Raw genomic sequence first — 26144 nt, forward strand, 5'->3', positions numbered from 1 at the left:
CCCCTGTCGTTGTGCAAGGAGCTCCACCGATGGTAAGCGCCCAAGAGGACAATGTGTATGTACGCGTTCACCTGTCCCTACCCAAAGGGGGTCCCAGTTTAGAATTCCCCGCTTTGGTTGACTCGGGGTGTGCCCGCACCATGATTAGTGAGGAAGCTGCCAAGAAGCTGGGAGTCCGGCGCAAGCGGCTTCCGGGACCCCTCCGCTTTTCCCAAATGGACGGGAGTGATTTTCAACGGGGCCCAGTGACCCACAGAACTGCAGCCGTGATTATGTCGGTGGGGGAACACTGGGAACGCTTGTATTTTACCATCGCCCCTATTGTAACCCCTGTGGTGTTAGGGATGAACTGGCTACGGGGACACAACCCCTCCATCGACTGGGTTAAACGGGTGCTCTCGTTTCCCGAAAACCCCTGTGGGTTACATGACAAGGAACGGGTACTCAGGACTCCGGCTGCCGCATTGGTAGGGTCCCCCACCCCAGCCTCCGTTCCTCTTCAACTGCCCACCGAATACTCGCAGTTTGCTGATGTCTTTGATGTTAGGGAATGTGACGAACTACCTCCCCACAGAGAGACGGACTGTGCCATCGAAATTGTGGGGGAAGGCAAGCTGTCTAAAGGGAAGGTCTATCCCATGAGCCCTAGTGAGAAGGCGGTGTTACGGGACTATCTGGACGCCAACTTGGCGAGGGGTTTCATACGCCCTTCCAAGGCTCCTTATTCGGCCCCAGCCTTCTTTGTGAAGAAAAAGACGGGAGATTTGAGACTGTGTATTGACTTTCGTAGACTCAACGCAGTCACCCAGTCTAACGCTTACCCTCTCCCTCTTATTCCCGACCTTCTAGCACAATTAAAGGAGGGCCGAATCTTCACCAAACTGGACTTGGTGGAAGCATACCACCGCATTCGTATTAAAGAAGGAGACGAACCCAAAACGGCCTTCTCCAGCTGTTTTGGAATGTTTGAATACCTAGTCATGCCGTTCGGACTTTCGGGGGCTCCCAGTGTCTTTATGCAATTGATTAATGAGGTTTTACATGATTTGCTGTTTCGGGGGGTGGTGGTATTTCTCGATGACATCCTTATTTACTCTGAAACCATGGAAGAACATGTGCGTTTGGTGCGAGACGTGCTCCAGCGGCTGCGGGAGCACAAACTGTATGCTAAAGTGTCCAAATGTGAATTCCACCAACCTTCCATTACTTTTCTTGGGTACATGATCTCCCACCAGGGTTTGGAAATGGACCCCGCTAAGGTCCAAGCGGTGTGGGATTGGGAAACCCCCACTACCCGTCGCCAACTTCAGCAGTTTTTGGGGTTCGCCAACTTTTACCGCAACTTCATTCCTAACTTTGCCCAGGTTGCGCTTCCCCTCACTGCCCTGTTGCGTACCAAAGACAAGGGGGCTAGCGCCGCGCTTCCCTCGGCCCGTTTGCAATGGTCCCCCCAATGCCAGCGGGCTTTTGAACGTTTAAAGCTACTTTTTTCGTCCGAACCCGTTTTGGCTCACCCGGATTGCACCAAGCCCTTTGTGGTGCAAGTGGATGCCTCGGATGTGGCCATGGGCGAGGCCCTATTGCAAAGGGATGAAGGGGGGCGGTTGCGACCATGCGCCTACTTCTCCAAGAAGTTTTCCCAGTCCGAAATCAACTGGGCTATTTGGGAGAAGGAGGCGGCAGCGGTCAAACATGCCCTCACCATATGGAGGCACTTTTTAGAAGGAGCCGAACTGCCATTCGAGGTGTGTACCGATCACAAGAATCTTGAGGCTCTCAAGGGAGCTAGAAAGCTCAACGCCAAACAGATTCGGTGGGCTCAATTTTTCGCCAAATTCCGGTTCACCCTCAAACATGTCCCTGGCAAAGAAAACGCCCTTGCCGATGCTCTGTCACGACTTCCCCAGTATCGCAACGATTTCGATCGCCCGGTCGACTCCCTGTTCACTCCCGAGCAGCGGGGGGAGGTCCCAAGCTTAGCCGTCACTACCCGGTCCCAAGCCCATCAACCAGGGACCCCCCCTACGCTCAAGGGTATCCCGGAAGCTTTCCAACAACGGCTCCGGAACGCCTCCTTACAGGAGGAGGAGCACCATCTCCTCCCCACTGGCATGGAACGAATGAACACCTGGTGGGTACAAGGGGGAAAGCTATATGTCCCATCTTCCCTTCGCAAAGAGGTGTTGGGACTCGTACATGGTGCCAGGTTGGCGGGTCATTTTGGCTTCATAAAGACTCTTCACCTAGTAAGGAGGCAATTCTGGTGGCCCGGTATGAGATCCGATGTGGAATTGTATGTGCGCAGCTGCCCCACTTGCGCCACAGCCAAGAAACGGATGGGAAAACCCCCCGGGCTTCTCAAACCGCTTGAGAACCCCTCCCGTCCCTGGGAAGTCATAGCCATGGATTTTATCACCGACCTACCTCCCAGTCGGGGAAAGACGGTTCTTTGGGTAATCACGGACCTTTTTTCCAAACAGGTCCATTTCGTTCCATGTGCGGGTCTTCCTTCGGCCCAGGGCTTGGCCAAACTATTTGTCACGCACGTCCTCAGACTACACTCGATCCCGAGGAAGGTCCTCTCCGACCGGGGGGTCCAGTTTGTAGCCAAATTCTGGCGAGCCTTCCTAAAATTGATGGGGGTGGAGGAACAGGGCCTCTCTTCCGCCTATCACCCCCAAACTGATGGTCAAACTGAACGTGTAAACGCGGTGGTAGAATGTTATTTGCGTTGCTATGTAAATTTTCACCAGGACGACTGGGTGGACCTGCTGCCATTTGCCGAATATGCGTACAACAACGCACCCCATTCCTCTACCGGCTTTAGTCCCTTCCAAGTAATATACGGGACGGAATTCGGTCCTTTCGGTTCCGCCCCCGTCACGCCAGATCTCCAGTCCACCCCTGATCTTCAGGAGTGGATTCAGGTAGTTCAATCTACCTGGCCGTGGCTGCTCAAAAACCTTGAGAGGGCAAAAAGCAAGTACAAGGAACAGGCAGACAAACACCGGTCTCCGGGATGGGAACTTAAGGTGGGGGAGCAAGTTTATCTGTCCACCAAAAACCTCCGCTCTCTTCGTCCCTGCAAAAAACTGAGCGACCGTTATGTGGGACCTTTCCCCATTACCAGAGTGATCAACGAGGTTACCGTGGAACTAGAACTCCCAAAGACCCTCAAAGGAGTCCATCCGGTCTTTCATATAAGCCTCCTCAAACCTTATGTGGCAGCTCCCCAGTTCCACCCCCCTCCTGAACACGAAATTCCTACCGTGGTGGGAGGGGATACCCATTTGGAAGTGTCCAAGGTTTTAGATTCCAAATGGAAGAAAGGGAAACTGTTTTACTTTGTTCGTTGGAAAAACCTTGGGTCCGCGCACGACGAGTGGGTGGCCGCACCCCACATGGCGGCCCCTCGCTTGATCCGAGAATTCCACCTCGCTTATCCCGATAAGCCTCGCCCTCTCGAGGACCCCGGAGGGGGGCCTTAAGGGGGGCAGAATGTGAGGGTCTCTGTGTCTCTGCTTTCCATCACCTGCTTTGTTATCAGTGAACTCGTAAAAGCAGTTCACACCTTCTGGTCCCAGGCGCCTGGCCTGATTGCCCCAAGTATCTCCCCCCCGCTGTTCTTCCTGTCAGTACTCCCTCAGGCCGATGCGGCCTTGGAAGTGTGATAGCTTCAGCAGACTTCCTGGGACTCGTTTGATGTTTTGTATTATGCCAAGCTTGTAACTTCCCATAACAATAAGTGTGAACCCCAGTGCCCCTGTGCCCTGGAGTCAATATATTCTGTAATCCCGATAAGCCCCTCACTTGCAACTTTCTACCTGTGCCTGTCTCATCTCCTGATGTCTTCAATAAATCTGTTGTTTCCGTATCAACGCCTGAGCAATTGATTTGGAGAATTAGACTCAGAGAGGGGGAACTCTCACACTGTACTGTGGCCAAGAGGCTACTCTTAGGACAGAATATGGAGAAACTGAATAGTTTCCAATTGGCAAAGATGTGAGGGAGATAAAATACATCATTTTCTTTCTCTTCAATTTGTATGCAGCACATATCATAAGGAAAGCTGGATTCTATTTAGCTGAAGATGGAATGAAAATTGTGGGGAGGAACATTAACAATTTGAGATATGTTGATAATACCACATTACTGGGAGAAAATGGCAAAGACTTGAAATGACTACTGCTGAAAGTTAAAGGGGAAAGTGCCAAAGCAGGACTACAGCTGAACATCCAGAAGGCAAAAATAATGACTACTGAGGAATTACTCAGCTTTAAGGTGGACAATGAGGAAACTAAAAATGTTCAAGACTTTCTATTTCCTTTAGAAACCTAAATAGAGACTGCAACCAAGAAATCAGAAGGAGACAGAGACTGGGAAGGGCAGCTATGAAGGAGCTAGAAAATATTTTTTATGCGTAAGGATGTCACTGGCAACAAAGATCAAGGTAATTCATGCCATAGTATACTCTATTGCTACGTATGGGTGTGAAAGTTGGGCAATGAAGAAAGCTGAAAGTAGATTCCTTTGAAATGTGGTGTTGGAAGAGAGTGTTATAGATACCGCGGACCACCAAAAAGACAAATCAGTGGGTTCTGGATCAAATCAAGCCTGAACTCTCCCTAGAAGCTAAAGTGACTAAACTGAGGCTATTGTACTTTGGTCACATTATGAGAAGACAAGACTCACTGGAAAAGACAATAATGCTAAGAAAATTGGAAGGCAGCAGGAAAAGTGGAAGACCCAATATAAAATGGATTGACTCTATAAAGGAAGCCACAGCTCTCAGTTTGCAAGACCTGAGCAAGGTTGTTAACAATAGGACATTTTGTTGATCTTTCAGCATGCCTAGCCGTGCTTTAAATTTCCCTTTGATTTCTTGGATCTTGTGGAACAGATCTCTTGTTCGTCCTTTTTTGTTTTTCTCATCTATTTCTTCACACTGACTATTATAATAGTTCTCTTTGTCTCTACATGCGAGTCACTGGAACATTGCATTTAGACTTTTGATTCTGTTTCTGTCACATTGTACTTTTGCTTCTCATCTCTTTAGCAATTTTAAGAGTTTTCTCAGTCATCCATTGAGGCTTTTCATTTCTTTTGGCGACCGGCATAGTCTTTATGCATTCCTCCTTGATAATATCTCTAGTTTCAAACCATAGTTCTTCTGGTTTACATTCACTTGAACTTAGTAATGAAAATCTGTTCTTTAGATGGTCTTTAAACTCCTCAGGAATGTTGCTTAGATTGTATTTTGGCACAATATTGGCAGTCTGGCGATGTTTGTGTATACAGTCTTCTATTTGGTTGCCTGAAACTTCTTTGAAATGAACTGATTGTTGTCCTCACCAAATTCTATGAGTCGTTCTCCTGCTTCATTTCATGCTCCTACCTCAAATCTGCCAACTATACTTGATTGTGCTTTGTTTCCAACTTTTGCATTCCAATCACCTATGATTATCACCAAAACTTGTTTAGGTGTGTGATCAATTTTTTCCTGGACACTTGCAAAACAGGTTTCAGTTTCTTCCTCACCAGCATCTGTAGTTGGGGCATAAACATGAATTATGGTTATGTTGATAGGCTGTCCTTGAAGTCTGATTGATATTATTTAGTCAGATTTTGCATTATAGCTCCTGACTGCGTGTTCTACACTTCGCTTCACTATTAAAGCAACTCCATTGCTTCTGCTTTTGTCATTCCATGAGTAAAACACTTTGTAATTTTCTGACTGAAAATGTCCTAATTCAGTCCACTTTAGTTCACTCACTCACTCCCAGGATTGAAATGTTTAAATGGTCCATTTCTTATTTTACAATTTCAAACTTACCTTCATTCATGCTTCTCACATTCCATGTTCCTATTATAGCTGCCAAACAGCTCTGGACTTTCCTTTTGCATCCATTCACATCAACAACTGAACATCCTTTCGGCTTTAATCCAGTCACGTCATTAAGAATAGGGCTGCTCGTACTTTGCTCTTCCCCAGTATTGAGTGGCATCTGACCTGGGAGTACCATCTTCTAGCAGTATATATATATATTCATTTTGGATTGTCTCATCATTGGGTTTTCAAGATAAGGGTTCATCAGAAGTGGTTTACCATTGCCTTCTTCTGCGCAGTACTAACCAGGGTTAGCTGTAGTAGCACTGTTGTGGCCTACAACAGATCCTCCGCCAGTGTCACCTTCCACTGCTGCTGCTGTCCAATAGCTAGCTTTCAAGGATTCCTTCACCCCTATAATCAGTGGAACTGTCCATGCCCTTGTGCTGATGTGGTCATTGATCCCGGAAAGGGGTGGACGCATCTTAGTCTGGTGCCTCAGCTATTACGATTCTGCCTTAAGTGACTCTGCTAGGAGTTTAGCCTCTTGACAGAGTCTAGACCCCTTGCGGTATTGCTCCCAGCTTCGCTGACACACACAAACCCCCTCACCACATTAAGGTGTGTGTCCAAAAGGGGGTCCAAAAGAGTTCCTACCTTCAAAGTCCTAATTGCCGGGGGCCAGGCTATTTGAATGACTGCCTCCTCCTGTATTGTGTATCCTGCCAAATAAGATCCTTTTTTCAAGTCTGATTCTCTGTACCCCACTTGCAGAAGTAAGGCAAGTGGCAACCAGAACAGGGCTTTTTTGGTAGAAGGAACTTTGGGGTCAGGACATGGGGGCACCCATATCACATGTGCTATAACATAATTTCCAGAAAAAATGGAAGTAATGTCATGTCACTCTAGGAATCCCCAGAAACCCTATGGTAAAACCATAGAGTTTCAAGCAATTCCTAGACCTACATGACATCACTTCTGGATTTTCCCCCAGAAGCAATGTCATGGCATGTGTGACACTGGCTTCTAAAAGATTTTCTCCCACCTCTGCGCAGAATGGCAGCAGGCAACACTGGTAGCCAGTGGGAGGCCTGGCAACCCTATATGCATTATTTCATGCACATTAAACCCATAGCCATTGTAAAGAGGAAGGCTATTTACTTCATTTATACCCTGCTTTCCCCCCCATAGGGACCCAAAGTCCCTCCCCTCCCCAAACCCTGCCTTCCTGAGGTTCTGCCCCAAACACCTCCCACCAGTGGCGAAGAGGGACCTGGTAACTGGCTCAAGGTCACCAGCAACCTTTGATGGCAGAGTGGGGATTTAAGCCTGGATCTCCCACATCCTAGTTCACCATGCTAACCACTATACCACGAAGAAGAAGAAGAAGAAGAAGAAGAAGAAGAAGAAGAAGAAGAAGAAGAAGAAGAAGAAGAAGAGTTGGTTTTTGTATGCCGACTTTCTCTACCACTTAAGGAAGAATCAAACCGGCTTACAATCACCTTCCCTTCCCCTCCCCACAACAGACACCATGTGAGGTAGGTGAGGCTGAGAGAGCATGACTTGCCCAAGGTCACCCAGCTGGCTTCATGTGTAGGAGTGGGGAAGCAAATCCAGTTCACCAGATTAGCTTCCACCGCTCATGTGGAGGAGTAGGGAATCAAACCCGGTTCTCCAGATCAGTCTCCAACACTCCAAACCACTGCTCTTAACTATTATACCACGCTGGCTAAAGTGAAATGCTCGATATATGCATTAATATTTCTGCATCCACAAGAAGGCATTGGATCATAGCAAGTATCTCTAATCTATCAGAACTGTAGGCTGTCACTAAATTATCATTGTTCTTATAAAAAGCAACATATTCTTCACTTTTCTGTTATAATTGTCCTGGTTTTTATTATTACCATATTATCCATTAAGCTGCATTAACAATAGAAACAAACTCTATATTGTTTTAGAAACCCACACAAAACTGAGAGCCTTAATAAACATATAAATGTTAATTATATTAAATGCAATTGGATCATAAATTGGTAGAATTACAGTGTTTGCCTTCTGTATTGGCAAATATAGCCATGCTAGTGTACTGAAAATGTTCAAAAACAATATAAGTATGAAAAAGGTGGGAAGCGTGGAGAGGATAGAATATCTTGGGCACACATTCGATGCTTCAAACAAATATTCTTGTTCAAGAATGCCTTATGTTTGCTTCTTTTAAGAAATACATGTCAGAGTAATGACAAATCAGTGACACAAATCAGAATACTGTCTGTTTCTAAGACACTACTTTCCAAATGAAATATGCTGCAGGTGTTTTAGGAGGAGGCAATTGTAAATAGTTACAGACTAATTCAATTAATAAAAGGGCAAAAAATCATTTTCTCCTCTTCTCTTATTTTATTAAATAAATCCACAGGCGCAAAGCAAAGAAAAATCAAATTGTTTACGATTAACAATGAATGGGGTGCCATAAAACAAAAGAGTTCACAGAAGTAATGTTTCTAACTTCCCTCTGCTACACCTCTAAAAGGATACTCATGAGGGTCAGGGCATCCTCAGGAACAACGTAGGATGTGCTAGAGCAAATAGGGGGGATTTGCAGAAATATTTCTTCCACACACTTTTGTTAGCTCTTGTTCTGTTTGGAGAAGGGTTCACACAAAAGAGGTGGGAATGATTGCTGTTGATTTCCTCTTAAACTGCAGCCACATCCTACTTTGTTCTCACCCTCAGGACTGGCTTTTCTGGGAGGCGTATGGCACTTCAAGAAGGAAGAAAGGTGAAAGATACATTTTCTAAATTAATTCTCTTCATGGTTCATACAATCCAACAATAAAAAGAAAGAACATCTTAGCACATCAGTATATCTAATTCTTAACATGGTCTCATCTCTGGATACTTAAATCTTGAGATCAGGGACATGAACCGACAAGACATATGTTTCTACGGACCTGAGAAAAGCCCGAGTGGGGTGGGTGTGGTGTAGTAGTTAGAGTTTCAGACTAGGTTCTGAGAGACCCAGGTTTGAATCCCCACTCTGCTGTGTAAGCTCACTGGATGACTTTGGGCCAGTCACAAAGTCAGCCTAACCTGCCTTACAAGGTTGTTGTGAGTATAAAATGGAAGAGAGGAGAATGATGTAAGATCCTTTGAGTCCCCACTGTGAAGAAAGGTGTGATATAAAGGAAGTAAATAAATAAGATAGCTGAAGATGTGGGGGGGGGCAGATCAAAGATTGGTGGGTGGGTGGGAAGGAGTAAGGAGCAGTCTTTCCTCCTTACTCAGAAATTTTAACTGTAAAACCGATCAGTTCATTACAGTGCTACTCCCAAAGACACATATCTCTCTCCTCTGCTAGGCACAGAGATCAGCTTTGTATTTAGATGTGTATGCTTTTACTGAGACTGACAGCTGCAGGGCAGATTCTCAGGTGAGGAAGAAACTAAACTGATAGGCAATGTTCTTTGCAATGACAGCTTTCTTCCTTCTCTCAGACCTTTGCCTCTATCACTCTTTGTTCTCTGAGAGCTATAATTCTGTTCCTGCTGTCTATTCTGATCCTTGTTTCAGCAAACCTGCTTCCGAGTTCCTTATCCCTGTTCCTCTGTATTCCTGAGGCTGGTCTTGCTGAGCTTCCCGGACAGCACAGAACTTCCCAGATTGGTTCTGCATGAAAATTAGAAAGCTCATGAGAACCACAGCAAGGGATTACAGCATCTCATCCCATGGTTAGGTAAGGACAGGTAGCAAATAGGCAGGTTTTTCGCCTTTGACATAGATGTGCATGCATGTGCATGTGTATCTTTTTTTTGCCATCAAGTCACAGCTGACCTATGGCAACCCCATAGGGTTTTCAAAGCAAGAGACATTCAGAGGTGGTTTGCCATTGCCTGCCTCCCTGTCACAACCCTGGTATTCCTTGGAGGTCTCCCATTCAAATACTTGCCAGAGTCAGGGCTGAGAGCGTGTGACTGGCCCAAGGTCACCCAGCAACCTTCCATGGTGTGAGTGGGGATTTTAACCTAGGTTTCCCGTCCTAGTCTGACACCTTAACCACTACATCACGCTGGCTCTCATGTGTATCATACCTACATCATATAGGTATTTTCTTAATTATTAAAATGGTAGAATACTATTCTATGGAAATGTAAAGAATTAACTTCACTATGGAATGTTATTGCAGCAACGAGTTTGATAAAGTTTCAAGTTTATTTAAGGTCAAAGACCAGCAACAGTTGACATAGTTCCAGCCATATTAAAATTATCGGATATCACCATTACAATAACACAGCACATCTCTGATCCAAGGTGATAAATCCCTAGTCTAAATACATGAATACTGCACTCTACTCCCATTTACGGGCAAGAACCTCTCCTCGTCATACACACCTGCACAGAATTTGTTAATATATAGCATTAGCAAAAAATACATTTAAAACACCTAAATATCTATATGTTAATTATAATTAATAAGAGTGTTTAAAATTTAAGCTACCCTCTTCTGTCTTATTGAGCATGCCAGTGCACAAAATTTTGCCACCTTAAGGGTGGTTTAATTGGAACAGTCAGCAAGGAGGAGGTCCGTATAAAAGGAATTTAGTCTACCTGGCTATTTGCACAATATTGGGTTGATAAACCTAGATCTAATCTCCTGATAAAAGCAGCAATCCAGTAAGTCCTGTTCAATGGTTTCTATCCTGCCTGACTGGCAGGGAGAGAATGGCTGGGCATATGGAATGTGTGTGTATCTCCCTTCAACAAGGGCAGATGGGAGTACATGATGGAATCAATAAAGGAAAAACATATAATATAACGGAGCCAGTGTGGCATAGTGGTTAAGAGCAGTGGACTCTAATCTGGAGAACTGGGTTCGATTCCCCACTCCTCCACATGAAACCTCATGGATGACCTTGGGCTAGTCACAGTTCCATACTCGCCCCACCTACCTCACAAGGTGCCTGTTGTGGGGAGGGGGAGGCAATTGTAAGCCGCTTTGAGACTTCTTATGGTAGAGAAAAGTGGAGTATAAAAACCAACTCTTCTTTTTATGAACAATTAACTTTATTTCTTTACTATTTAGGATCAAATATGTCTTGAACTCACTAATCTGGAAACGGCTTAATCTGTCTATGATTTGCAGAGTTTGTTTTATTTTATCTCTTCCATAAATAGCATATGGGGGCCAATTTGTCTCAGGTATAATCCCAGTGAAATCAAGTCAAGATTTCTACTATACTGGACTCAAAAGGTTTTTAGGGTCATCTGAAGTAAAGGGTTGTACCTATATCCCAGAGATCCTCTGCTGCAGGTTACTACAGGCACAAAAATGTGTCTCTGTGTTTCAAGAGCCATGACGATCTTCCCAAGTCAATGGGGGGGGGGGCTAACCTCTGTGTGCATGGAACCAGAATGCTATTACAAAAGAGCTAATATGTTGATGCAAATATATTTAAATGTAAATCTAAATCATAGCTCGTTCACCTACATAAATTAAGTTATTCTCATAACATGAAGACTGCAAAACCACTATTATATCTGTTTTGGCCCTGCTCTTATATGCGAGAGTCGACAACTCCTTCAAATCCATCATGTTCTATGGCTACTATTCATGGAGTAACACGTCATCAGTAGCTTCACCATAAACACAAGGACATTGTGGCCCATGCTAGCACAACAGCCAGAATCTCCTCCAAGATTTCCTGTCCTCCAAGCCCTACAGAGGGAGGAAAAAAGAATGCCTCAAACTGTTAATGCTCCATAATGTAGCTTACTCCAGGTACACCTAAAGTCTTGGATAATCTTTACCATAGCTCTATCGTGGTGGGTAAAATGCAGGCATTAATCACCCATGCCTCAAATATCCTAGGGTGTCTTACCTCTCCCATCAATGCTGTGGGGAGGTCTCAATCAGCTGGTTGTCTCCACTATAGCTTCCCTAGAATGGTTCAAGAGATGATGTAGCATACTTGGTTTTGATCTTCTGCCTCTGGTGTCCACATCCAACTGCAAGGGGGGGGACTTACTTAGGTAAGAAGCTAGCCCTACCCCCCAAGCTAGGCTGGCCAATCCAGGGTGGGACCCTCTATAAAGATTCACCTCTGCTCCTTTGGGGTAGGACACCAAACTGTAGCTCAGTGCTAGCCCTGGGTATAGTCACCACATGCTACACATGACATACATGTCTGGAACATGCATAACACAGTACAGTCACAAGAAATGCAAGTTGTACATTGATAAGCTGTAAACATTGTATATTGATCAGTCTATTCCAATAAGATAGCTGTATGTTACTGGTGATCTAATGTTATTGTATTATTGTCTTAGTAGCATCAATTATTAAGGTATAATTAAAACAAGTAATACAACAAGTAAATACTCCATATATACTTTGCATTTCAGTCCAGCCTTTAAACTACAATATGTAAGGTTAAACTATGGTTGCAATCCTATGGAGAATTATTTGGGAGTAAACCTGCATGAATAATTATGCATATTGTTTGGTTGTAATGGAGTTCCTTTGAACTCTAATGGAACTTGTTCATTTAAGCCTTTTCTATAAGGAACATAACCACTTTTACATCATACCTATGCCTGTTTACAAACATTAGTCTATTTGGAGTTGCTCCCAAATAACTGTGCAAAGATTTACAGGCTAACAGTACAAGCCTATGGAGACTTACCCCAGTCTAAAACCATTGATTTCAAGGGGTTTACAGTGGAATAACTCTACAAAGGACTGCACTGCATATCAAATAAGTCTCCGCTTAATTGTCCAGCAAGTAATTTCTTGTCAAAGACTAAAGTCTCCTAGAGGCACCGCTGCACTTTTTCATTTGGTCTTCAATTCTACAAATAGTTTCACATGCAGTTCTTAATTTTGTCTTACTGGATTTGGGTTTATAAATTTCTATCAACTTTCAGAACCTTGGGATAAAGAAGATTATAAATCCAAATACATAGATTAAAATAATAAAGCTACAATAAGATACTAGGCCATGTAACAGATTTGATTTAATAAGCTTGTTTGGCTACTTCAGTTTTGAGAGATATGAGATCTGTGTTACAATTATCTATCTATGTATGGACTGTAGAAAGGACAGTGCTGTTTGAGTTAGGGAGTGTGTTACATTAGGATCTCTCAGCCAACATACACGAGCTTAAAGAAAAGTTTAGAAAACTGATCCCTAAAACAAATTCTGTTTCCTAAAACAAAAGTACTAGCCTTTCATTTTGGTCTACTGAGAACCCTTGCTGAAGGGACAGTAGTAAAGCAGTAGTAAAGTAGTAAATCAGTACTTCTAGGACATTGTATGAGTTCTTCCCAATGTGGATCAATCTTTGTAATCTTATTTATTTCTGCAGCTTTGACCAAAGTTTACTTATAAATGCTCGCTGTATTCACACATCTCATTCTTTTAACACCCACTCCAAAATAAAGTCATTTATTGTATTGTAGACAGGGAATGTAACACTTTCTCCCCTTCATTGACTGTACTGCTGAATCTTGTGCTGTTTTAGATTACATCATTTGGCACGGTTTCAGTTTCCCATGCAACAAAAGACAGTTTGCTTTTGTATACTGATTTCCTTCACGGGGCATAGGTTTAAAGTAGTTTATTCTTCAGGGAGGTGTACAACAACACAATTTCATCCTTTGTCAGAAAGTCAGTGTTGAATGGTGTGTAGTTATCCATTTTCTTATGCAAATCTGCTACATTACAAAACCCCAAATCTAACACAGATTAACCATACAAAGTATAGCTAAACAACCGACTGTATTATACAATAACATTGACAAGCACATACAAAAAGTCCTAGTTCTTAAGCATAAAGACACAAAACTCATTAGTGAGTTTTAAAAACTCACTAGTGAGTTTTGGAAACCTGGGAATATTGTGACTTTGTGTCTTTATGCTTAAGAAATAGGACTTTTGTATGTGATTGTCAATGTTATTGTACAATACAGTCTGTTGTTTAGCTATACTTTGCATGGTTGATCTGTGTTAGATTTGGAGTAGCTACATTTATACACAGATACTTCCCAGCACCTTTTAAAATATAAAATATTCATTGCCGTCAGCCCCAGCTGCAGTTCTTCCCTGGTCCCAACACACTTAGTTAAGTCATATGTTGCTGCTGCAGAAATTGATGTTGGAAGGAAATCTACTTCATGCTACTTGGGAAACAGGAAGGAAAAAGCATGTCCAAAATAATAAAAAAAATGTTTTACCTCCCCATTAGAAATATGGAGTGAAACAATGGCAAACTTAAAGACATTCCTATCTTCCTAATCTCCATAATATTCCAACATGCATTAGTTTACAGTGGAATTCTACAAGATCATACAATGTACACTAGCTAGCCATAAGGAATCTATTGTATTCAGGTCCATGCCTCTTGGAATTTGAAAATTGATGTGAAGCTGAGCCTACACAAATACGTAACACCAGGAAACAAAGCATGTCTGCGATACAGAAGTATCACATACGGGCAGTTTCAATCGCTCGGATTTCACGCTAACCTTAAGAAGCCAACTTTGTTCTGCAGCTGTTACAGATCAGTTTTCTGCACCTTTAACTGAAAGCAAGCCCTGGTGAATTCAGTGGGACTTACACCCAAGTCAGTGTGGATCGGATTGCAGCCTGGGGTGTCTTCCTCCCCACCCACCTGAAAGGAATACCACATGTTGTCGTTCCTCTTTAAGCGCTCTGTTGGGAGAGGGACAGGTTTGGAGAGGTTGAGTCAGACAGAGAGCCACCGGTATTCCGGGCTTGCCCCACAAGGCGTTCCAGCTGCAGATCCCCACTTGGACCAAAAAGTCTAGAGTGGTTAAGAAGTTCCAGCTTCTGTACGCGGTGGACTCTAACCTGGAGAATCGGGTTCGATTCCCCACTCCTCCACAGGAGCAGCAGACACTCATCTGGTGAACTGGTTTGGTTTCCCCATTCCTCCACATGAAGCCTGCTGGGTGACCTTGGGCTAGTCACAATTCTTTTTGAACTCCCTCAGCCTCACCTACCTCACAAGGTGTCGGTCGTGGGGAGAGCAAGGGAAAGAGATGGTAAGCCGGTTCAGTTCTCCTTAAAAGGTAGGGAAAAAGCCGGCATATAAAAACCAACTCTTCTACCATTTATTTATGCATGGGAAGTTTTGCCTTGGATTTGCTGCTCTCTAGATGCACATTTTCTCCATCCAAAGTCTGAAAATGCCAAAATAAGCCCCCATGCAGAGTTTTGAGAATTCGGACGGGGGAAATGTGCATCTAGAGAGGGGGCAATCCAAGGCAAAACCTCCCACGCATAATGGGCAGTAAAATGGAACCTGCCCCGCAGGGCTGTTGTGAAGATGAGCGACATGACCAATGAGAGGAAACAAACAAGCCCCTTACCTGCTCCAATTTGTCTTTCCGCCTCAGCCAGACGCTGGCACTGTAGTCCTGCTGCCGGACGGTGCTGTAGAAGCCGGAGCCCACCCGGGTCAGGCTGGGTGAGGGCTCCCGGGGTCGGCTCTTCAGCCTCACCTGCTGGAAGCCCCCCTCCTGGCGGGCAGGGGAGGCCAGCCAGTCGCTCCTGCCTTCCATCTTGACATGACAAGGCAAAGCCCTGGCCCAAGACCCAGCGGGAGATGGAGAGCCCCTCGGGGAAGCCAAAGGATGGAGAGCCAAGGATGGAGAGCCCCTCCGGGAAGCCAAAGGATGGAGAGCCCCTCCGGGAAGCCAAAGGATGGAGAGCCAAGGATGAAGAGCCCCTCGGGGAAGCCAAAGGATGGAGAGGCAAGGATGGAGAGCCCCTTGGGGAAACCAAAGGATGGAGAGCCCCTTGGGGAAGCCAAAGGATGGAGAGCCAAGGATGGAGAGCCCCTCGGGGAAACCAAAGGATGGAGAGCCCCTCGGGGAAGCCAAAGGATGGAGAGCCCTTGGGGAAACCAAGGGATGGAGAGCCCCTCCGGGAAGCCAAAGGATGAAGAGCCAAGGATGGAGAGCCCCTCCGGGAAGCCAAAGGACAGCGGAGGAGGAGGAGGAGGAGGAGGAAAGGCGACGGCCGGGGTGGGGTTAGGAACAAAGGGAAAGGGCCGGCGGAGGAAGGAGAGGCGTCCCAGGAAAGGGAGGGGGGGAAGGAGGCGGGGACCGCTTGTTGCCTGGCCGGAGCCGCAGTCCTGCCGCGCAAAGCGGCGGCTGGCGAGAGAGCGGCAGGCGCGCGTCCGCAAACGCGGAGGGAGGAGCAGGGGGGGGGAGACGGGGAGGGGGTCGGCAGGTTGGCGCAGTGCTGCGTCCCGCGCCTCCCTGCAGCAGCCCCCCCGCCCCCGCCACACACACACACACACACACACACCCAAGCCCACGCACCCGCGCAAAAAGTTCCGCCGCCGCCTTCCCCGCTCTTCGGGAGCCTCCCCTCGGCTGCCGGAGGGTCCCTCCCCGCCCCCGGGAGGTCTCGCCTTGGATTTGCCGCTCCCTGGGTGCCCGGTTTCCCCACCTGAAGTCTCCGAACCCTGCATGGGGGCTGATTTGGGAGTTCGGAGAAGTTGGATCGGGGAAATGGGCATGTGCAGAGTGGCAAATCCAAGGCAAGACCTCCCGTGCATCAGCGGCCTCGGTCGCCCGCCTTGGCCCCGAGGCTTCCGCGCATCGCCGACCCGGCGAGGCTCTGGCGCTGTCCGCTCCCCTGGTGCTGAAACGTTGCCTCGTACCCATGAACGAATGAAGGTGCCTTCTACTGAATCAGACCCTGGGTCCATCAAAGTCAGTATTGTCTACTCAGACCGGCCGCGGCTTTCCAGGGACTCAGGTAGAGGCCTTTCCCGTCACCTGCTTGCCTAATTCCTTTAACTGGAGATGACGGGGATTGAACCCGGGTCCTTCTGCATACCAAGCCACAGCCCAGTTAGGTGGCTCACCCCAAATCACCTAGGGAGCATCATGGAAAGTGGGGATTGGAAACCCGATCTCCCAGATCCTCATCCAACACTCTAACCACTACACCACACTGATATGTGTGTATGTATGTGTGTGTGTATTTATGTCTGTCTGTCTGTCTGTCTGTCTGTCTGTCTGTCTATCTATCTATCTATCTATCTATCTATCTATCTATCTATCTATCTGTCCATCCGTCCATCCGTCCATCCGTCCATCCGTCTATCCGTCTATCTATCCGTCTATCTATCTGTCTATCTGTCTATCTATCTATCTGTCTATCTATCTATCTATCTATCTATCTATCTATCTATCTATCTATCTATCTATCTATCTATCTATCTATCTATCCATCCATCCATCCATCCATCCATCCATCCATCCATCCATCCCCAGTGTCCTGGGATCCCTTTCTCTTTCTAACCTCCAGAAGCTGACACACTTCCTACTTTAAGAAACAGTTTTGAAATTTGAATTTGGAGGCAGGATCAGAGCTGTTAAGCCAGGATGAGGAGGTGGGGTGGAAGGCACATTGGTTCCGTTTTGATGCAAGTTTTTAAGAGCCTGCTGTTTTCCACTGGGATTTGCTTGTACGTCTTTAAAAATGTCTGTCGTACATAAAATAAAGACACCATGGATCTCTAGTCCAAAGGAAACCCCCAGTCTCTCATCCAAAGGAAGCCAACCCCTTCAGCACTGCCCCAGGTCTTCTCTCAGCTGGGGGGAAGGGAGAGAAATCATTCTCCAGACAATGCATTTCCAGAAAGAGAGGGCCTGTACATCTCCGCTTGTGTTGCAGGTATATTTCTGGAAGAAAAAAAGGAGGGGAATAAAACCCAACCTAAAAACGAAAGCTGGGTACCCAAGGTTGGGTGAAAAGAAAATATATATGTCTTTGTATAAATACTGAAAGTATAATTTATTAGAAGTGCTATATAAAAGTTAAAGTTATTTAAAAGCATTAAAATAGCACAATGGCATTTCCTGAGGTTGATAACTGTAACCACATACCAAACATGTTTCGGCCTATGGGGCCTTCATCAGTGGTTAATTAAAACCCTTTGTTAAGCCTGCACACATTTACAGAAATACATTAATGGATACAAATACAACTACAAACAGTTCAAACACTATACCCAATTACTATACCCAATTACTCAAATAATACCCAATTACTCAAACGTTTGGTATAATAGGTTCTTGTTGTAATACTGGTTAGTATAGGTCTCTCAAATACTATGTGTGCAGGTATCAACCTAGTAAAGCAGTAATACTTCTAATAAATTATACTTTCAGTATTTATACAAAGACTTATATATATTTTCTTTTCACCCAACCTTGGGTACCCAGCAGGTATATTTCCCTCAGGGTTTGCTACAGCATTGGCTGCAGCTCCTGCTGTAATTTCGCCTCCTTCTGTCTGGTTTTCACACGCATCTGGAAACTCCCATCATTAACAATGTGATGAGTTTTGGTCACAAATCTCAGAGGGGAGGCTGGGTCTATCAATCAACCGATGATTGATGGAAGCCCCCCATCCTCTGAGACTACTGGAAGTGACTCTGAAAGTACAGGGGAGAGGGGCATGGCCAGAGTGCCAAATATTATCCAGGGCAAATGGTTCTTCAGGCAAAGAGGTGTGGGATGAAGCACTCCTGTGTTGGCAAAGCTGTATAAAGTAGTAGTAGAAGAAGAGTTGGTTTTTATATGCCGACCTTCTCTACCACTTAAGGGAGACTCAAACCGGCTTCAAATCACCTTCCCTTTCCCTCCCCACAACAGACACCCTGTGAGGTGGGTGGGGCTGAGAAAATGTGACTTGCCCAAGGTCACCCTTTGTGTGTAGGAGTGGGGAAACAAATCCAGCTCACCAGATTAGCCTCCGCTGCTCATGTGGAGGAGTGGGGAATCAAACCCAGTTCTCCAGATCAGGCTCCACAGCTCCACACCACTGCTTTTAACCGCTACACCAAGTGATAGTAAAGTGGTCGTTCCCGCATGGGTTTAGTATTTGGCTAATTGTCATCATCACACAATTTCTGCACTTCATGTCAAATTCTGCAAGAATCCAACTCATCTTATATTCTCATACCCTTTCTCCATTATGGATGGGTTAAAAATTGAATGGCTATCTGTTGCAGTACTACTGCCACTCTTTTTTTTTTTTGCAGGAGGCTCTTTATGCTTTTAACCGCTATGTGACAGTCAGCAGTTCACTAAATAAAGCTTTCCGCTAGTACTAACCTGTGGTCATGTGGAAGGTTTCGTGTGCTAAAATTGTGCCTGCCCGCAAAGTAGGATGGCAATGCCATGGAGCCAGAGCGAATGCTCTAGGGAAACAGAGATTAGACCGGATTGGAGTGACTGCAGGCTGGAAGGAGAGGAGTGAGTGGCAGTAGTTTGTAGTAGGGTGGAAACCATGAAATCCAGCCACTATTTTGATTTCTTCCAAAAATGCCACTTTCAGATTGCTTTTCAAATCCTCTTAGCAGCTCCCCATTGTCACCTGTCACTCATGATTCTCTCATTGATCCTTTTCACAGCTCTGAGGTTTTTTGTGTTTCCCTTATCCTCTTTGGCTTGGTTTACTCCTTTGGCAGTAGTTTAGGTTCACTGAGTTTTATTTCTTAATATGTGACAGAATTCTTCCTGTATATTCCAAAACAATGGAACAAAAGCTCAGCAACAAATGTCTGCCAAGGAGATTTTGTACAGTGCTGAAGACGTCGCTGTTAGGAGCATCTTCAGTTTGGCTGAGCCTGACATAAATGGTGAGCAGTAGTTATAGTTTTGGGGAGAGAAGGCGACATGGCACAGCCCGATCTTGGAAGCTAAACCGGGTTGGTACTTGGAAGGGAGACTACCAAGGAAGACTCTGCAGAGGAAGGCAATGGCAAACCACCTCTGCTTTTCACTTGCCTTGAAAGTCCCTTGCTGGGGTTGCCATTCATCACCTGCCATTTGACAGGACTTTACACACATAAACACAATTATAGTTCACGATGTGTGACACCAGGAGGACAAATTCCATTTCCACTTATTTTCCAAGCCCCAACCACCCATTCAAATGCAAGCTGCTCGCACTTTTACCCCTTCGGTATCATAAACTGTTTGTTTGTGGACCGTTAGACTGAAAACTCAAGACATTTCTGACAATGAAGTGTAATAGGCCTCGTGGGAGGCTGTGTGTGTAAAGTGCTGTCAAGTCGCAGCCGACTTATGGCGACCCCTTTTGGGGTTTTCATAGCAAGAGACTAACAGAGGTGGTTTGCCAGTTCCTTCCTCTGCACAGCAACCCTGGTATTCCTTGGTGGTCTCCCATCCAAATACTAACCAGGGCTGACTCTGCTTAGCTTCTGAGATCTGACGAGATCAGGCTAGCCTGGGCCATCCAGGGAGGCTACAGAAGAACATTTCAAAAATAAAGGCCACTGTGGGGTAGTGGGGTTCCTTCCAAATTAATATGTCTAACTATGACACACTGGTGGATGCTTACAGACCATTTGGTGGTCACTTGCTATTCAGTTCATGTAATGAAGGACTCTGATCTGCATGGAATCCACAGAGCTGTTTTATTTTACAATCTGGATACAACTTTGTAGTTTAGATATTCATGATTGTGAACCACCTGAATAACTGCATTCATTGATATCTATGGACACTGTCGAGAGAAGCATGACTGGCTGCCTCTGCAGGCTCAGTGGGTTTAGGGTATGTTTTTGAATAGCAACTCCCACTTTACATGGCAAGCGACATTTGAAACTCTGCGGAGTTCAAAAGCTTTTAATAGCATGGCATGAAGGTTTGCCATTCAAAGGGGGGAAAGGCAAAATTCTAACTGAGTACATGTAAAGTGACTTTTCTGGGTTTATGGCCCATAAATATGCTTGGAAAAAAATGTTTTCAGGATTAAGATCCACAGTAATAGCTTCTAAGGAGATAATATTTGGATTGTACATGTAGTGAAATTCCAAAATGGAAATAAAGTCTATACAACAGAACCAACACAAAAGATGCATTTATATTAAAGGATTTTGGTGATTGTATCAGTTGGTGACATGTGCTTGTTTACTACCACATACACTGAATATGAGTGGTTTTCTATTTAGCAATTGCATGACTCATGGTGTTTCCCTACAGGGGAACATCGGCACTTGATCATCTCAAAAGACAGAAAATCTGTGCATTTTCATGATGTAGACATAAGAGGTTATTCCTACATTTCCAAAGATTTCTTTTAGTTTACCATTTCATTCTCTTTGGCACAATGGAAGAAAACTTATAATCTGAATTCATTGTTTGACACAGCAGAGTTGGGCAAAATACAGACTGGTCTAGGAAGTGAATAATGAGGATCAAGTCTACACTAGAATGTTTGCTTGAGTTTCCACTAGTCTGTACCAGTTTTTCATCACACAGTAAATCAGTAAGTTTCTATTTTGCACTGACTCAGAAGTGAAATTATGAAATTCCTATTGGTTTCCTCTCAGTACTTACATAGTTTTTGAACCTCAAAATATATTTCATAACATTTACTTATTTGGTCCTAAAATCTGTTCTAAAAATGGGCATTTATTATAAGTTGCATTTCCTAACTGATTCCATAGTAATTTGTACTCAGCAACAGTCACAGTAGTTGCTTTAACTTCTCCAGAACTGTTAGCAAGCTCAGTTTGCTGCACAACTTTTGAATCCAGCAGCTGTAGATGACCAGAACTTTGTACTATAATTGTGTGTGTGTGTGTGTGTGTGTGTTAAGTGCCATCAAGTCGCTTCCAACTCATGGCGACACTATGAATCAATGACTTCCAAAACGTCCTATTGTTAACACCCTTGGTCAGGTCTTCAGACTGAGGGTCGTGGCTTCCTTTATAGAGTCAATCCATCTCATGCTGGGTCTTCTTTTCCTGCTGCCTTCAATGTTTCCTAATATTATTGTCTTTTCTGGTGAATGTTGTCTTCTCCTAATGTGACCAAAGTATGATAGCCTCAGTTCAGTAATTTTAGCTTTTAGGAAGAGTTCAGGCTTGATTTGATCTGTAACCCACAGATTTATTTGTTTGTTAGTTTGGTTTCTTTCCCACCTCTCCCCGGCACAGCCAGGCTCAGGGAGGCTCACAACATATTCCAACGATTAAAATATATAAATTACAGCTAAAAATCTCCAACATCTGTTAAAATTCAAGTGGTGCCCTTAAACCATCACAATAGCAGGACTAACCAGAGGGGAAGGAATAAAGAAAGGGAAAAAAACAAGCAGTCTCGATAAGGGAAGGGATAGAGATTGAGAATAGGAGCATCTAAACAACAATAAACTAAAAAAAGATAGGTTGGGAAAGGGAGGGAGGCCAGCTAAGACGGAAGCCGTCGCTGTCCTCAACCATAGGCCTGGCGGAACACCTTGTTCTTGCAGGCCCTGTGAAATTGCATCAAGTCTCCTAGGACTCATTAGAGAGAGAGTTCCACCAGGACGGCGCCAGAGCTGAAAAGGCTCTGGCTGTGGTTGAGGGCAGCTGGATACTCTTTGGGCTGGAGACCCCCAGCAAGTTGTTCCCAGGATAAAGTAACATTCTCTGGGGGTGTATTTGTCTTTTTGGTTGTCCAGATGTAAAACTCTCCTCCAACATCACATCACCTACAAGAACCAACGAACTCTGACTGTGAAAGCCTTCGACAATATGTCTTATTTATATTTACATCATGGCCACGCAGGAATTTTATTTATATGGATGAGGTATAAACATTTCAAGCAAATAATTAGTCCACTATGGATGAATTTGTGTGTGTGTGGGGGTGAAGATGGCTTACTGCTCCCTCTGCCCTTCTCAAAGCTACTCCCTCATCAAACTAGTTGTTGGCTAGAGAATGTGAGTTTTGCTTTGGTTTAAAGATTCAAAAATCAATTTCCAGACTGGCCGAAGTGATACAGTGCTAGAGAGAGGCCATTGATGCCAGGTGGATTATGGCTGTTGCATGTATCCCAGGTTTAGTTCCTGGCATCTCTAGAACGTCAAGCAACAGCACCAAAAGCCACTGCTGGTCAGGGTGCATAGTGTGCAAGAATGAATGATCTGGTGCCCCCATTACCATCTTGCAGAAGGTCTGCAATATGGACTCCATAGTATAGGTGAGCTCTCCAATGTCACTAGTGGTTACCAACAGCTCCCAGCTGAAGTATCTTCCATGCATACCCTAGAACAGGCTTTTCCAACATTGTTGAGTCCATGGCACTTTTGGAATTTTGAGAACATATAATGGGTGCCATCACAAAATAGATGCCATGAGGATTGTAGCTATCATGAGGACTGGGGCCAGTCACAAAATATTGACTGGTTCCAAGCAAAGCATCCTCTCTGATGGAGACCACTGGGTGCATCCTACAGAGACAAAGGATTCACTCTTTTGAAGTACTTCCAGTTATCTTGAGGATAGTCAGAACTGCTTTGTTCTTTGCTTTGAGGAAGGGATTCTTTAGATGAGAAAGGAAGTGGGTTCCATGTCACCACATTGGGATCACTGCTCTAGAAGTTTATCCTCATCTCTCAAAGAAAATGGTGGAAGGCCTTCCTTACTTATGGAGAGTCCTCTATCATTCTGAAGCAACTATTCACCAGCAATAATGGACCATCCAAAGGAGGGGCTCAGGTTCAGAGTATCTGCTTGGCATGCAGAAGGTCCTGGGTTCAATCCCTGGCACCTCCAGTTAAAGGGACAGAGGTGATGTGAAAGACCTCTGCCTGAGACCCTAGAGAGCCGCTGTCTGTCTGAGTAGACAATACTGACTTTGATGGACCAAAGGTCTGATTCAGTATAAGGCAGCTTCATGTGTTCATATGAGATACAAACCAGGATGTAGCCTCAGCAGCACGGTCCAATGACTACTCAGTCCCCTCATCTAATTCACAGGACCTGAAAACACCAGTCGTACATCTTCCATCATAAGCTAGCAATTCTCTTCTGCATTTTATATTGGAAACATAAAAGAACAAATGGATGCAAATCAAACAGAAACCAGTTGGGGACATTTCAGTTGCACATTGGGTGAGAGACTTCTAAGTTGCCATAGTGCAGCAAAACAAAGTTTCTTAGAGTCTCCAAAATGAAGCTGCTGAGTCAGTATTCTCAGACAGTTTCGCCACTATTGATGCCAAACTTAACATTACCCAGGAGATGTGTTGTTGGGATCTCCTGATTTTTTTTGTCTAAAAGTAGCAGTGGAGCTGATAATTCATACTGGGGCTATACCACTGCAGGATGGGATTTCATTTGATCCTTCCCATCCATGCTGTTTTTCCAGTCCCCCTTCTGAAGCTGCTATTTGACTTATTGGAGAAATACGTGAGTACCTATATGGTTTCCTTCATTGGACAAACAGGAGTTTGTGGAGGGGATATACATAAGACAAAATGAGACAAAGGATTAACCCCCTTACACCCTAGCACAACAGCTCCTACCCAAATAACCCCACTATTTTAGCTCTTTAAAAATTGTAGGAGGAGATCCTCATCATGGATCTCCTGAGTTATATTTACACTTTGTTCCTCAGAACTGGGCTCACTAGAGACTGAGAAAGACTAGTTTACAAAATAAAGAAATTAACAGATTTTTTTTTTACGTCAAGTCACAGCTGACTTATGGTAACCCTTGGTGGGGTTTTCAAGGCAAGAGACATTCAGGGGTGGTTTGCCATTGCCTGCCTCCACATCATAACCCTGGTATTCCTTGGAATTCTCCCATCCTTGCCAGGGTCGGTTCTGCTTAAGTTCCAAGATCTGATGAGGTCAGGCTATCCTGGGTTATCCAGGACAAGGCAATTTACAGATAGGAGCAGGCTTGTATCTATGAGTAGTGTGTGGGGGTGGGGGTGTACCTCTGCCCACTGAAGATAATATTTCATGTATTTGATGAAGACTCTTGTCCACAAAGGTTTATGTCACAATAAATTTGTTAACTTATAAGGGGCTGCAAGATTTATTTTATGTTATTTTATTTTTTGCTGCAACAGGCTAATATGTATTGTCCTTGAGTATACTTGCCTATATTAAAATATTGTCACTCCTTTTACACTAATCTTAAATATGCTTACTCGCCTATTTTCATTCAGTCCCCAGTTAACTGTACCAACAAAGGCACTATTGCACTTATACCATTAGCATGGAGTGCATGTCACGCATCAATGCATAATTAATTTGACTGTAAAGATGCATTCACCCATAATTTATCCCATATTACTTTGCTAACAAAAAGCATAGCTTCACAGCATTTTTCTGTTGCTATAAAAATTGTGCTGTTGGTTTGGTAGTGGGAACAGAGTGCCTATCCAAGATGGCAGGTTGCCTTAGCCCAGGGGTGTCAAACTCAATTGTTACGAGGGCCAGATATAACATAAATGTCACTTGTTCGGGCCGGGCCATGCCTTGCCAGCCCAGATCGGGAGTGGGGGGGTGGCTGCCTCAGCTGGCTAACGGGCTGTATAAGAGCGCTCAAGAGGCCACATCCGGCCTTATGTTTGACACCCCTGCCTTAGCCTTTGCACTTTCATGAAGTCAGGCACAACTGACATAAACATCTAAGCATCTCTGTTTTCTCTGTCCAGGATGGTCTTTGACACACTTTCCTTACCCTCTACCACCACTGGAGGTGGCACAGATAGAACAGTCTGAATGTCACATGCTTAATTATTATTCCCAAGGGTAAAGAAAAATCTCAGAAATCTTCTACATATAACACAATGAGGTGGTAGAATTCTGGCTCATTTAACCAAGCATCATGTTTGTCACAGTGGCCAACCAGAAGTCTCCAAGAAACCCACAAGCTGGGCACAAAGAGTTCCCTAATCAATCTGTCTTTTCTGGTTGGGTTTTTATTTCCTTCTTTCCCTTTTTGTGACAATCCCTATCAGCATCTACTTTTTAATGTTAAAGAAAACATTGGATCGGTGTAGAAGGGTTCTAAATTGCAAATGAAAAATCCCAGTGCAGCATTATAGAAAAGTTTCTGTTCTAAAAATAACAATGCCTCTTTTTATACCACTATATTTTCAGTAATGTCATAGGATTAATACAGTTATGTTTCAATGGAATGAATAAAGGTAGGATATATACATTTGATATACATCTTTAGCAAGCTGGCTGTCCGAGATAGTCAAACGTTTCTGCGGCTTGCATAAAAATGAGTCTCCGCTGACCTATTTACCAGTCCGGTTGGTAGTGGCGGTGTCATGGGTCTGCCTGCTAACACCCCCTCAGATGAGGAAGAGATGGAGGAAGGTGGCTCCAGCCCTTGGAGGCCGCAGGAAGACCCACCAGACAAAATAGAGACTCCATCTGATGCAGAACGGAGTCTCAGGTCGAAGTCAGCACGCCACACCCTCAGTCTCACAGCCCAGGTTCTGAGGCTGAA

At 44.6% G+C, this 26144-nt stretch overlaps 1 protein-coding gene across 1 annotated transcript in view; it reads right to left on the minus strand.

Moving 5' to 3' along the window:
- Nucleotides 1-15410, minus strand: part of PLD5 (phospholipase D family member 5) — a 110266-nt gene extending 94856 nt beyond the window's left edge. Inside the window, exon 1 of the mRNA XM_056853058.1 lies at nt 15219-15410. Within this exon, the coding sequence (XP_056709036.1) occupies nt 15219-15410 (192 nt within the window). The remainder of the gene's footprint in view (nt 1-15218) is intronic.
- Nucleotides 15411-26144: the final 10734 nt, after the last annotated feature.

The sequence above is a fragment of the Euleptes europaea genome, chromosome 7 (assembly GCF_029931775.1).
Source record: "Euleptes europaea isolate rEulEur1 chromosome 7, rEulEur1.hap1, whole genome shotgun sequence".
NCBI classification, from domain to species: domain Eukaryota; kingdom Metazoa; phylum Chordata; class Lepidosauria; order Squamata; family Sphaerodactylidae; genus Euleptes; species Euleptes europaea.